Source organism: Larus michahellis, chromosome 8 (genome assembly GCF_964199755.1).
Source record: "Larus michahellis chromosome 8, bLarMic1.1, whole genome shotgun sequence".
Classification (NCBI taxonomy): domain Eukaryota; kingdom Metazoa; phylum Chordata; class Aves; order Charadriiformes; family Laridae; genus Larus; species Larus michahellis.
Window position 1 is genome coordinate 56,454,468 of NC_133903.1, and position 14,467 is coordinate 56,468,934.

The 14,467-nt window shown below is 42.8% G+C and overlaps 1 protein-coding gene across 6 annotated transcripts in view; it reads left to right on the forward strand.

Moving 5' to 3' along the window:
- The window catches only part of LRRC7 (leucine rich repeat containing 7), a 171,364-nt gene that overhangs the window by 138,923 nt on the left and 17,974 nt on the right, over window positions 1–14,467 (forward strand). For 4 of the 6 annotated variants that reach the window (XM_074596378.1, XM_074596377.1, XM_074596376.1 and 1 more), the window contains exons 16-19: window positions 128–328; window positions 8,660–8,771; window positions 8,998–9,178; window positions 10,161–11,838. In XM_074596378.1, the coding sequence (XP_074452479.1) occupies window positions 128–328; window positions 8,660–8,771; window positions 8,998–9,178; window positions 10,161–11,838 (2,172 nt within the window). Of the gene's footprint in view, window positions 1–127; window positions 329–6,638; window positions 6,762–8,659; window positions 8,772–8,997; window positions 9,179–10,160; window positions 11,839–13,587; window positions 13,738–14,467 lie in introns of all 6 variants that reach the window. The other 2 variants (XM_074596381.1, XM_074596380.1) reach the window with 2 other exon arrangements.

Genomic DNA, 14,467 nt, shown 5'->3' on the forward strand with positions numbered 1-14,467 from the left:
TTACCTCAAATAGATTAATTAAAAACTTGAGGATTTTGCACTTAGCCGTAGTACTGTAACCATGGTTTCAGTTTGCATGCTGTTTTCATTTTGTATTTGTGCTTTAATTCTTTTTATGAATGTTCAGGTTGAAATAAATCTAAAACGTTATCCCACTCCATACCCGGAGGATTTAAAGAATATGGTAAAATCAGTTCAAAATCTGGTGGGCAAAACAAGCCATGGAGTGCGGCCTGAGAACTCAACACCAACCGCCAACAGTGAACAAACTGTGAAAGACAAGTATGAGCACAAGTGGCCCATGGCACCAAAGGAGATTTCAGTGGAGGTAATGTAAAAGGATCGTTGTTCCTCTCAAGAGTTCGAGATGGCGTTTTAACATAACTCCATCAAATGATATTCTGCATCTGCTGTGAACTTCATACCTGATAGTTTCTAGTTTCATTCCGTAAAGTTAATTTAGTTATATATTGAGTTGCCGTTTTTCCCAATACTACTGAGTTTATCAGACTGAATTTTTGGTTTGAAATCTACCTAGATCTGAATTTTGGTATTGATATATACAAGCACTCTCCTAAATTTTAATGATATGAGAGACTTGCACATTAGCCGGAGAATGGACCTGATCACGATTTACATCCCAGACTTAAGTAAGTGTATTTCTGCGGCAAATATGTTAAAGACAAATCAGCTTGTTCTGTCTGACCCTACTACGCTGTTACGTTCTGCTGCTTCTATCCACATTACATGTGGTAGATAGACAATTAACCTTGCCAAAAGTTAATGAAGTCAGCAGGAGCTGCTTCTTTGGCTGCAGGGAACCTCAGATCAGGCACCGCTTGAATTGCTGAATCGCGCCTTACAGTGAGTTGCAGAATCTAGCCCATAATACGTTAGCCAGACGTGGATGGGTGCATACAGTAACAACGCCTTCTATTCTAAAATGAAGACAGTCTCTGAAAGGTAAATTCCTAAATACTGCAGTCGTGTGCAAAGCTCTTACAAATCTGAAGCTTGATCTCAGAGGGCATCTGCTCGTTAACATTCACACTAATGACTTTGTGCAGGCACAATTTGTAAATAAGGGAAATCTCTTGCCCTGACAGTATGTGCCGATGGTTTATAAGTGTGGACGGCTCTACAAGAATACCAGAATTCTTGAAAATCTCTATGAAGTCTTAATGTGCAAAAGAAATAAACTAGGGGAAAAAAAATACCACATGAGCTTTTCACTCCTTTGTTATTTAAACACGATGATAAATTCATTGTCCTTGAAATATCCCTGTCTCTGGGTTGTCGTGTATGCGTGAATTTTTCTTCCTCAGTTTTCCGTATCCTTAATGCAGATTGGCTGTTCGTACGTACTCAGCAGTCACTGTAGCTGCTCCGTCAGTACTGTGTGTTTTACTTACAGTTCAACATCTTCATTTCTTTAAAAAAAAAAAACAACAAAAAACACCAAAAATTTTCTCTTAAGATGGCTCCAGAAGACTTTCTTCAAATCTAGGCACAGTTTTGATTAGTACTTCAAACTAAAATATTTTAAGTGAAATCATTCATGTTTTTATTTAAATCTGAAATCTTAAGTTCCACCGTTAGTCCTTTTTACTCATTAAATTCTTTCTTACTGTCTAAATCTGGCCTTTGTACCAACTTCTGTCTTGTGGCATGAGCACTGCCGTGTTCTGCTGGTGGTGCCGAATACGTACAATCTATTTTGTATCCTCTAGCTTCTGAACTTGAATATTCCTAGTAGCTTTCTGTGGGTTTTAGTTATCCCTACTGTGCCCACCCGTGTTATCTGTCTGGAATTGGAATCGCTGTTGTTTTGGTCTTGTGGCTGGGTCTGGTGACACAGGCTTCAGCAGTAGGTGGCTGCACTGGTTTAGTTGCTGTCAAACTAAACGTTAAGTTGTTGAACTGGAACGTTGACGTCCCAGTTAACTGAGCCCAGCAGAGCCCCGTGAGTACGCAGAGCCCTGTGAGGCCTCCGTTAGGGAGCTGTAGGGAAAGAGTAAATGGCAGCAACACCACAAAACACTACAGTTGCTCTGAAATGCTTGTGTGACCACGGACTGTGTTCTAACGTAGAAAAAGATGAAGACAAATTTCATTCTTATGTTTCATTCTTTGATAAAAATGCATTCCCTTTTGCAACGGAGCAATAATCATATCTAGTTTTTCTGTGAATGTACAGGAGCTGTTAATTGCACGAGTATCACAAAAAGCATTCTATAAAAATAGTTGAATTGCTGAAGACCCTGCAGTAATTCCTGAAGTGCAATTAAGTAATGTGATTGCAATTTCCTAGTTAATTTTCTACCACAAGCAACTGATGTGAATGAATATTTCTATCATATCAGTGAAGATGTATTTTTCATCTTCTATTATTATACCAAAGATGGTGGCACTTTTTCAGATTTTAATTTCCCTCGTACTCAGTCAAGACTAGAGACACAACTATCTCATCAACTAACGAAAAGAAAAGAAAGTCTTCTTGTTGTTCATACAAGTAATGACCCTGGGAAGACTTTATGGTGGTAAAGCAGGAGGATGTAGACAGTTTCCCCTCCCTGGCTTCCTGCGTGAAGCTAAAGAAGAGGTATGGGAAACTGCAGGAAAAGTGTGAATCATTTGGTGAATAATATTAGCATGGTTTCAGTTGTAACACATTAAATAAAACACAATTAAGCTCCATTTGCTTTTCAGATAATTAGGAGACATGATCTCAAGCCTCAAGTTAAAATACAGGTTGAAAATGCAGGTGTGTTCTGATATAGATTTAGGCTGAAGACAGTTTCTAATAACAAGGCAATTTAATTTCAGGTGCAATGCTCACTCTCCCGTCCTCAGAGGCCAGATAAGCTGGTTTCTTTCCTGGTGTCTTTTGGGTTTTCTCACAATTAATTTACACATGTATCTTCACAAAACTGTTTCTAAATAATTAAAGGGAGCATCTGAAATGAGTAACAAACTAAATTTCAAATTCCCTGTATCATCCTCCACCTGCAGTTATAATAAGCAAACAATTTCTTAATTAATCATCACTTAAAATAAACCTCTTCATTGTCCTAAGTCATTTTAAAAGAAGTCTGGGATAACTGAGTGCATTGTGTAGCCCTTCCATGAGGAACAATGAGAAATAGCACGAATCAGCAATTAAGAACTTTAGAGTTAATATTTTCGATATGCATGAATTGACATATAAATTGGAAATACTGGATATAATTCTCAGCTTTGGGTTTAAAAAAAAGTCTTTTCTAGTCCAACCTACAGCGTTCCATCCTTTGTGTTAATTCCTAGCAGGTTTATTATTAATACTGCGTAAAAAGGAGAGAGAGTTATTCCTTGAGTGATCCGATGCAGATGCTAGTGCTTGCAGCTAGAAAAACACCACCCCAGCTCTGTTGCATCTTCTGAGACCTTCATCTCATCTCAGGCAAAATAAAACCTCTTTCCTTCTAACTTTTTACTTCCTTACTGTGTGGGTTTGCGTTGTGGGGTTTTTTTGGGTGGGTAGAGAAGAGTGTTCTTTTTGTTTTGTTTTCAGTGAAAGCTCCAAAGACTGTCTTAAAAGACCACCTTGCCTTTCCAGGAAGACTTACACACTTTTGTTTCCCCCAGGATGCCTGGCTTCAATTGATTCCGTTGATGTGTGTATCATGGGAGCTGTTTTCCACTAACGGGATGCACAATGACGGTCTCTCCTGATTGGGAGGGGAATACGTCCTAAAGATTTTTGGTTTCTGTCTGCTTTAAGACCATACCTTGATAAGCTCTTTGCAACAGAATTACCTATATTTTATCAGGAGTCAGAAATATCTTCATTATAGAGTTTTTGGATTCTCCATGGCACAAAAGATCTTTACTGAGGTTATGACCTTGGTGCCTGTTGGTCAAAGGAGAAAGGAGGTAATTTTTTACCCATCTGGAGGCCTGACTCACAAGAGACCTTTCTTCGGATAGGATGTCAAATGTCTTAAAGTTCAATTTGAGTTACTTTGACTTCTGCCTGACCTTATCTAAGTGTCTGGACTGGAGGGGCGTTATTCAGGGCTGCCTCCAAGATAAAGCCTACCTTCCATAAAATCAGTCCAAGACATCCCTGGACCCCCTGAGGCTACTGCTCTGTTTGTGCCCACCTGCGTGAGGCCTCAGGAGGTGTAGTATTACACGTCTGGGCGTGACACTCTACAAACTTGCATACGCAGGGCACGGAGGCCTGGTTTACGTTTGATGGACCATGAAGTGGTGTTTTTGCAAAAGACCTGAGACTCTGTCTATTGGCAGCAGCCTAGGGAAGATGTATGCAATTGGGCGCATTTCCGTCTAGATAGAGAGCAACAGAAGCTTGTTCCCTCCAGAGATGGGAGAGCACAGAGAGTGCAACTTGCCTGTCAGGGTGGTGTAACTCAGGGCAGGACTGAGACTTCCGTCCTCACGCTGAAGACCTCGTACAGAGCTGGACAAGAGCCTGTCCATGGTTTATAACTGAGGATGATGTTAGAAGGTCTCCCATTCTCTGCAGTATGTGACTGATGACTGGTCGGATAAGCATCTGCAGTTTATCTTTCCAGAACCCTGACTGTGTCAGCTAACAGGCTTAGCCATCTGAGATTAAACTGTGCTTAAACTACTGGAAATGGAAGTTTTCATTCTAAAGTACATCTTTGTAGTCTGAGGATCTCTAACTGTGATATCTTTGGTGATAGGTAGGTCTGGGCAGTCCTTGGATGCACCCCTTTGGCTGTATTCTGGTCACCTGAATAGGCAAGGTTCATGTGCATTCCTCTAACCGCTGGCCAGCCCGCAGCACTGCAAGGCAGAGACACACATGGCAGAAACAGTCATTATGCCCTACCTGCACGTGACAATTTTTTTCCAGTATCTACTGTGTCTTTCCATGTGGAGTCCCAAGAACTACCTCTGCCCCAGTCTGTTCCTCATGTTCTTATGTCACTGGATCAGCAAGTTCACGTCTCCTTTTAAAGCTCTCTGGTGTGGCTGAGATTGCCTGCTGCAGCTGAAAAGCTTATTGCATCAGGGCTGCAACGTTGTGCTGGCTGCTGGATCCCCTCTGCAGGCAGGTGGGAATTGTGTCAGAGTTCCTTTGTTCTTCCACTTTCAGATTCTGTATCCACATTCAGAAGTTTTCCTTCCACTGGCCCAGCTATATCTTGTATCAACATCCTGTTTGGGACAACCTTCAGCACTAATGGCTACTGAAACTGGCCATTCTGGAAGCTGCCGCTGCAGCCACAAGAGTGGGAGAGATTTGGGAGCAGGTGGAAGATCCTCCACTCCGCTTTCTTCTGGGATAATCCCATGTTTTGGGGTGACTCTCAGTGCATTCCTGGATTGGTGACTGAATTTTATTTAGATCAGTCTGATAATTGCTAGCTTAGACAGCAAAATATCCAGAACTGTGGCTCCCTTTCACATGCTGAGCTTCAGGTAGAAATCACGTTGTGATTTTGGCAGGAGAAGACTATTCAGTGGGACCTTGAAACTATTGACATACAGGGCTGAGTGGTGGAAGAGCTGCCATTTTCCGTGCAGAGGCTGTAAACGTGGGCTTTGTTACAAAACCGCACCACTAACTGATCCTTGGGAAAGGTGCCTATGCCTCGGTTTTGCCTGTATCTAGGGCTAACCTACGAGCTATCTGTTTGCATTTGTTCCTATGCTTTCAGTGTTCTCCTTTATTCTTTCATTAAAGTCTTAGTAAAATCTGGACCGAGTAACATTTGCCTTAATCCATTTATTTCTTTGCTTCTCCATTTCTTTATAGGCAGCTTGTCATTCTTCAGATTGACCTGCCTTCTCCAGTTTAGCCGTGCTGCCACCCCTCTGCGTCTATTTATTTGTTCCTCTGCAATAGATCCGTCATTAGTGGTCCCGATTCCTCTGCTTGTGCCTGCGGCGTCTGCCCGGAGCCCCGCTCTGCTCTGGTCCCAGGCTTTATTTCCTTTGCAAGCAGGCTCTAAGAGTTATTTTAAAAATTCCATCTCTCCAGATTATAATCTAATGTTCTTGTGTTGTTGGCGTGACTAATTGGGGATATTTCTCTTTCCTATTTATTTTAATGGTTTTTACATGTATTTTCTCCTGGGAAACAACTCACGTTATTTTTCTGTCCTCTACCTCTATCTTTCTCTGGTTAGTCCTGAAGAATAAATTCTGACACAACACAATTGCATTTCTCTCTTCCCTTCCCTTTGTTTTTGCAATTCATCCGATTAATAATACTTTTTTTTTTTTTCTATTAGTGACCTTTTTGTTCTTGGGCTTGTAAGAAAAAAGGTCCTCTTAAACAGAGTAGAGTTAAATGGAATATGATTTTGGGTTTTTTACAACATATTTCACTTTCATGGCATATTCACAAATGCCAGACGAGTTCTTTAAAAAGAGTATTGGTTTTTGTTGGAATAGCTGGACTAGGGGCTAAAAAGACAAAAAAAAAAGGAATAAACCAAAGAAAACTTCATAAAATCATGAATATCCTGCACCTGAAATAAAAATCTGTGTTCATCATTATGTCAAAAATGGAATTGCTGGTTCTTCCTATCTGACAACAAGTAGTTTTATTTTAAGCTTATAACTTTTGGAAGTTTCATGGCACAATCTTGGGATTCTAGGTTCAAGATAGAGAAAATAAAGAATTCCAAAAGGGTCACCTGTCTGATACAGACAACACTCATAAATCGACTCTGGAAATCCCAGACAGGAGGGAGAAGGAAGAGCATACAACAAGCTCAGAGGTACAAGAAGAAACTTCACATGCACCGTGCTTCGAAGGTGGAGAATTTCACACTCTGCGAATGCTGTGCACTTTTTTTATCTCTCAAAAAATCGTTTTGCCGAAGTTTGTTACACTGCACTGGAAAATGATTGTGCTGCACTGGAAAAATGCCGTTGCACTGTTAGCTTTGAGTTGTGTGTACATCACTACTGTTGTGTAAGAAATACCACACACAACAAGGGGTCTCTGCATGTGGAAGTAGTTTAAAGTCTTGAATTTATTACACCACGTGAGAATCAGATGTAGCTATATTTGCTTAAATGTTAGCACTGTGAGGGGGTTCAGTAAATGGGCTGTGAAAGATGCCTGTTCTTTGCTGTGTTGGTATGGTACTACCTCCTGTAGAACACCAAATGCAGAAGGATTGAAATATCTGTTGTGTAAATATAATTATATTCTTCAAGAATAAATCACATGGCAAATGCTTCTACAAATCTCTGTTTCCACTGTTACCAGAAAAAGTAGTTAACGGAGAGTAGACCTCTAAAAGTTTTCTCCTTATGAGTAAAAGCAAGTAAATTTTAAAAATATTGTAGCATTTCACATTTTAATAACATGGTTTTGGTTTTGGTACTCCATTTTAAATTGTTTCATGAAGTATTACATCTCTTTCCTTTCTTGACTTCTGCAAAATCACTGGAGTACCTTTAACAACAAAACGTCAGGGTACAGAGATCCTCCTAGTCTCTCCATTAGTGTAAATTCCCTCCTATGTATATTTCTCCTAACCATTTCCTTCCTCATTTAAACTACTAATTATTGATTTTTCTCCTCCAGTCTCTCCAAGACTTCCTCTTTTTTACTGGATCTTCTCCAACTTCCATCCTCTTTACGAAACCCCAGCTCCTCCTCTCACTTGGAGATGGTGCATGTTTCTCGTTCCCCTCCCCACAAGGATCTTGATGGCCTTTGGACGGACTTCCCAGTGCTACTGTGCCCGTCTCCACCAGTTCCCTCTCCATTGCGTCTCCCTGACCCCATGCATCAACGCCCATATTGCTCCTTCTTCCAGCTCCCTTAAGTCCCCCCCTGAGGGCAGGGTCACCAGTGTGATTCCTGCAGGAAGCGTCATCCCTTGCCCTGTCTCCCCAAGACACCTTCAGGTCAGCGTCTTTCTCATTTCTGAACTTCCTTCCAGGGATAAGAAATGCCACGGATTCCCTGTTTGTGTCTTCATTCCCTTCCAGCTATCCTGTGAGCCTAATTTAAATGTCCTAATTTAAAATATCTCTTTCTGAGACTACATCTCACTTTCTTTCCCCTTTTTAACTCATGTTATTTTCGGTATATATCCTGTTGCCGGCGAGAACAGCAAAACAGTTGTGCAGGGCAGCCTTTGAAGGTCAAGATTTGCTGAACTCTCAATGAGAAGTTTGTGAAATCCAAATCATTTTAATTTAGCAAAAAACTCTTTAGAGACAAAGTAATTTTAATTAAATATAGCTATAAGGACAGTTGAATCTATGGAAGGGCTTGTGCCACAAATAAATGAATGAGGAATGCTTATTCCTGAAATAAGAATTGTTTATTCTAAATTTTTATTTATTTCTACTGGCAGCTTGCATTTTTGTGGCCTTTACTTCATCAGAAATGTTTACATGGCCTTGATGTATCTTGCAAGTTCCATCTGTTTTGTCCACGTTCTCAGAATGAACACATCACCATAACTTTTACAAGTACTTATGTAGGACTAATTAGAATTTTCAGCTGACAAATCAGCATGATTAGATGCTACCCATATGGTGGAGTTCTGGTGTGTTGTCACATTCATGAAGAGAAGGCTGTGGGATGTTTGTTCGTTGCGGTTTGAAGTGGATTCTGTTTCCTCTGTTTACTCTGCATTATTATTTTCCTCAGGATGCCTTTGGACATCCTGCCAGTGAGATGAGGATAGGGGAGCTTCGTCCCTCCATGCCAGAGACTCCGTTGTACCCACCCAAACTTGTTCTTCTGGGTAAAGAGAAGAAAGGTACTAAGCTGACTGACAACCTTTTAGGTGAAAGCATATGTCATGTACACAGACGCACGCACATTACTTAAGATGTTCTACACTTCACTGATTTTAAAAACGTATTAAATTCCTGTTTGTGCACACGTGTGTGTATATATCCATAGTCTCACATTTAAATATGTATTTTTCTGGAGTTCAGTGTTGAAGTCACACCTCCTGAAAACGTTTCTGTGTTTTGTTGCAGAATCGACAGATGAGTCTGAAGCAGATAAGATCCATTGTCTGAATAACAGCGTTTCCTCAGGCACTTACTCAGACTATTCCCCTTCCCAGGCTTCCTCAGGGTCCTCCAACGCGCATGTAAAAATGGGGTCCTTGCAGCCAACGGCTAAAGAAGCAGTGAATAACTCTTTGTGGGGGAACAGGTGTGATCATCTTTCTTAACACTGCTTCTGGTTGCCTTTTGTCTTATGTTGTCATATGCATTCAAAGCGATCGTATGCTATCTGTTAAGGCATTCAATTTAAAAAATACAACGTTTTTACCCCAGTTTTACGGAGGTGTACGCAGCTATTCAAAGCCCAGGCTGCGCAGCGTTGGCCACCCGTTCATACTCTGTGAGCGTCAGTAATTCTACAGCTGGTTTTTCAACTATGTGCTGTAACCACACATTAGAAGCGCCTAGTAATTGAGCTGCAATTATTGTGCTCTGTGTGGTCCTGAGCTGCAGCTGGCTGTAGTTTAGCATAGACAGCAGAGCGTATGTCTCATATTATTGCTGTCCTGAGCCTCACTCTGCCCTGGACCTCCAAGAACAACACAGTTCTTTAAAAGTTGTAATTTGCCGTGGCCACCAGCAACCTGAAAACACTCTCGTACCATACCAGGAACACCCTGCCCTGTCTACTCCTGCCATAACTCACCTGATGGAGTTCCATCCACAGGCTCTTCCCCATTAAAGAGAGGCCGGAGCCCGCTCACTGGAAATGCATAAGATCTCGGTGATGACAACATGCACAAACTGAATCTGGTATTTTTGTTTAAGAAAAAAATAATGTAAGTGTAAAAAAAAATAAATCTTCCCATGTACACATAGAAGACTATTTTAAAAGCAGGAAAATTTATTCAGCTGGATTTATATGAACACGGCATTGAGCCACCCAAGAATTTTGACTGAAGACTTAGTTTCTCTGTACGTACTTAGAGAATCTGAACTCCAGTGCAAAAAACTGCTGCAGCCATCCATGCCAAACAGTGGCACAAGGCGCACATCTCATAGTACGATCCCAAAGCCAGAGCATAGATGGGAGAATATTAAATTGCTTTATAATTGCATCTTTCTCATGACTGCTTACGTGCTCTAATAGAGGGCATTTTATCTTGTTTCATTTTGTTTTGTTTCTGCAGGCTGGCACAGTCATTTCCACAGCCCCTTGAAACAAAGCCATTGCTGAGCCAGCGGGAATCGGCTCCGGTGGGGAACCTGCCGCAGCGCACGGACCGGCGCCCGCTGAGCGACACCTTTGCCGACAGCTGGAACGACAGCTCGCACTACGATAACACGGGGTTCGTTGCGGAGGAGAGCACGGTGGAGAACCCTAGTGCTAACCCCCTCCTGAGCACGAAATCTAGAAGCACATCTGCGCACGGGCGCAGGCCGTTGATTAGGCAAGACAGGATAGTTGGGATTCCCCTGGAGCTGGAGCAGCCAACGCTCAGAAACACACATGAATCTGAAGTGCCTCCTCCCAATCCTTGGCAAAATTGGACCAGAACCCCTAGTCCTTTTGAAGACAGGACAGCTTTTCCTTCCAAACTGGAAAGCACCCCCACCACCAGCCCTTTGCCCGAGCGGAAAGATCATGTCAAAGAGTCTCCTGAAATGACTGGCACTTTCACTCCGGGAATAGCATGGGAATATCACGATTCAAATGCTAACAGAAGCCTCACAAACGTCTTTTCCCATATCCACTGTCGCCCAGATCCTTCCAAAAGCGTTATTTCGATCAGCAAGAGTACGGAACGCCTTTCTCCGATGATGAGGGATTTAAAAACTAACAAATTTAAGAAGTCGCAAAGTATCGATGAGATAGACATTGGTACATACAAAGTGTATAATATACCCTTAGAAAACTATGCATCTGGTAACGATACTGTAGGAACCCACGAGAGGGTGGACAAGCTGCTGGGCCCGGAGCACGGCATGCTGAGCATGTCCCGCAGCCAGTCGGTCCCCATGCTGGACGACGAGCTGCTGACCTACGGCAGCGTCAAGGTGCAGCCACAGCAGAAGTCATCCGTCACGAAGAAAGTCTACCAGTTCGACCAAAGCTTCAACCCGCAGGGAGCAGTGGAGGTCACCGCGGAGAAGAGGCTGCCGCCGCCTTTCCAGCTCAACCCCGAGTACATTCCCCAGCAGAGTAAGAACCTGCCCCAGGAGCTGGTCAGCCCGAGGGCCTACCGCGGCTACCCGCCCGTGGAGCACATGTTCTCCTTCTCCCAGCCGTCGGTGAACGAGGAGGCGATCAGTGCCCCCTTTGTGAGCCAGGGCTCTCGGCCGGGGTTCTTGAGGAGAGCGGATTCGTTGGCCAGCTCCACCGAGATGTCCATGTTCAGGAGAGTCAGTGAGCCCCACGAGCTGCCCCCCGGCGATAGGTATGGCAGGCCTCCGTACCGAGGAGCTGTGGAGCGCCAAAGCAGCATCTCGGTCTCTGAGTCTCAGTTCCTCAAGAGGAACGGCAGGTATGAAGACGAGCATCCTTCCTACCAAGAAGTGAAAGCCCAGACTGGAAGCTTTCCAGTTAAAAACCTTACACAAAGGAGGCCGTTGTCTGCAAGAAGCTACAGTACAGAGAGTTACGGCACATCCCAAACCAGGCCGGTTTCAGCGAGGCCTACAATGGCAGCTCTGCTGGAAAAGATACCGTCAGACTATAACTTGGGTAACTATGGCGACAAGCCTTCCGATAACAGTGATATAAAGACAAGGCCTACCCCTGTGAAGGGAAATGAGAGCTGTGCTAAAATGCCCGCTGACTGGAGACAACAGCTACTTAGACATATAGAAGCTAGAAGGTTAGACAGGGTATGTTTGGCATTTCTCTGCAATTAATGCCTTTAGTTGTGTGTTTCGGTATTTCAAACTATTTGCACGTACAGTGGTAACCACGAGAATTCCCAGTAACAAAATTCCTGCATTGGTGTCAGAGGAACCGGCCCGCAAAGGGGCCTGGGGGTGCTCAGAAGCAGCTGGAGTGAGGGGCTCCCGGGTTAAATGAGGGATAAAGAGTCTCTGCCCGAGTAACAGTGCACGTTACTGATGTAGGAACCGCTGCAGCACTGTCTGAAATAATAAAAACCGTAAAAATCTCTCCTTATCAACTGATGTGAAGGTGCTGCTGAAGTCCACCGCTTCAGTAATGATCTGAGAGCATTAAAAGATGCTGGATACATCTTTGCCGTAAAAGGCAATAAAGAAAAACATCACAGATAAAAAGTAAAATAATGTATTATAGCTTTCATATCACTGTTAGTGGAGGGGATTTAAAGGTACCTCTTAACTCTGAAATATACACTGCCACTGTTTTTAACGAGGAATATGATGATTACTCCTTTTAGCTGTAGGAAGTTATGCTTATTTGCCTTCTATACAAAACAGCACAAGTGCTTTAGTGCATGAGTTCAGTAATGATCTTGACTATTTAATGATCTGCTTCATGAATCGGATTTACTTCGTAGTCTGAAGTGGTTGTGAAAAATTACTGTTGTCAAGTGCATAAGTTAGGTATATGGACACATTTTGAAACTATTTTATGCTAGATGCTCATGAGTTCGGTGTTAATATATTCACTACCTTCCAGTTGCTCAGATGTGATGCATATTAAACTATCATTAAGTATCAAATGGGTAAACTTTAAAAACTGGCTCGAAGGCTGAAGCTTTTCCCTTACTTCAGCTATTTGCCTCATGTTGTGTAAATCTGATGGGAAAATACGTAATTCCTAGGCAAAATAGTGCACCCCAAGCAGAGACATTTCTGGTGGAAATAAACACTTCCCAGGTGTTGCTTGTTTAAGAAATATCTTTACACTTAGTTTGCAATGTGTATTTGCTTAAGAAGTACTTTATCTCCTGGAAGGCTGGCACTGGTGATGTTATCTAGCTAAACTGAGCTCCCAGTGAGCCCGCAGGTGCCAGCGAGCTGGTTGCTGGTGGTTTGCAGCGTAGGATGAGCAAAGCCGTAAGAAGCTGGGCTGGCTGGGGAGATGGGAGCGCCGGGGCACCGCGATGCCGCAGCTGCTGCAGGAGAAGGCGCTGCCATGTGCCCATGGCCGGCAAGATGCCGGGCTGTACCGGAGCCGGCCAGAGCTTGCCCCTGCTGGGCAGCTGCTAGCCACCCAGGCTGCCCCAGGTGGCAAAGCTCAGGGGCCGGTGCAGAGCCTTCTCCTGCAGGGCTTTTCCCCTGCCTTTGGTGCTCCTTTATGCTAGATACACGTGTTCTGGCCCATCCACGGCTGCGCAGACGTACCAAAATTTGGCCGCATTTGCAAAATAAAGACTTGTACCGTGTTATATACTGCAATTTCCAAACTACAGATAACAACATATTTCATCTGCTGTCAGCGTTGAAGTCTTTTATGGTATCCATTTTATGTATAACTAGCAATGTACTTGCTTCCGTGTGACCCAGTGCATGCATCAGAAAGCTATTTATTTCTTGGTACTGTTTGTTTGCTTAAACTAAAACTTTGTGAAATTAACCATATATGTGTGATACTTAATTCGATGAGCATGTGTGTTCATATCCTGTCACGTGGTTGTTTCCTCTACTCAGACCGCTGCTTACAAACACAACACAGTTAGCCTTGGCATGCTGCACTCTGGAGGGTTTTCAGCAATGCATGCCGGCAGAAGCATGACTTTAAACTTGCAGACTAAATCTAAATTTGAAAACCAAATGCTTCAAGAGCTACCTCTACCGAAAGTAAGTATGGGATAGCCAGCATATACCAGCATTACAAAATAAATTAATAATACTCCTTGCTTTTTCCTGGTTTAGCTTTTGCCTATTATTCATGCTTATACGATACACAATCCAAAAAGCAAAGATGACAGTAACACAGTTTTCCTGCTCAAAATCTTGCTTTTTGGATTAAGTAGCTCACGCGGCTGTCATTACTGCTTTCTGCTCTCGTGTTACAAACTGATGCGATCATTCGATTTTCTCAATGACTTAATCTGTGCACAGAAACGGGGAACTTGTTTTGTTTTGTGACTGTTTGATCTTAGAAAAAGTGATGTAGAAATGTTTAATGTGCATTTAAATAGGCTCCAAGAGGCAGGGATTTTAACCTATGAATAGTAATTGGGTATGCTGTAATAGTTGATGAGTTTTGATTACATGCCTGCCACACCTAAATTAATTTTAAACTTTTGTTGAGTAATGCCTATAGAAAGAAAATAATTTTCTCGTTTCTTTACTGTTTATTTTACAGCTATTAGTGATATATTGTTGAAAGTATATACATACCCACACAATTACATACAAACAAAGGTTTGATGGGAAAAGCACATACGAGAAGCCAGAGAGGGACATTGCTGAGGTATTTTCCAAGTACCAGAGAGGAGATGCTGAGACCATACCCCGTGTCACGTCTGGCCACCCCAGAGTCACAGCAGCAGCCCGTCAGGCACCGTTGGGACTGTGTGTGACG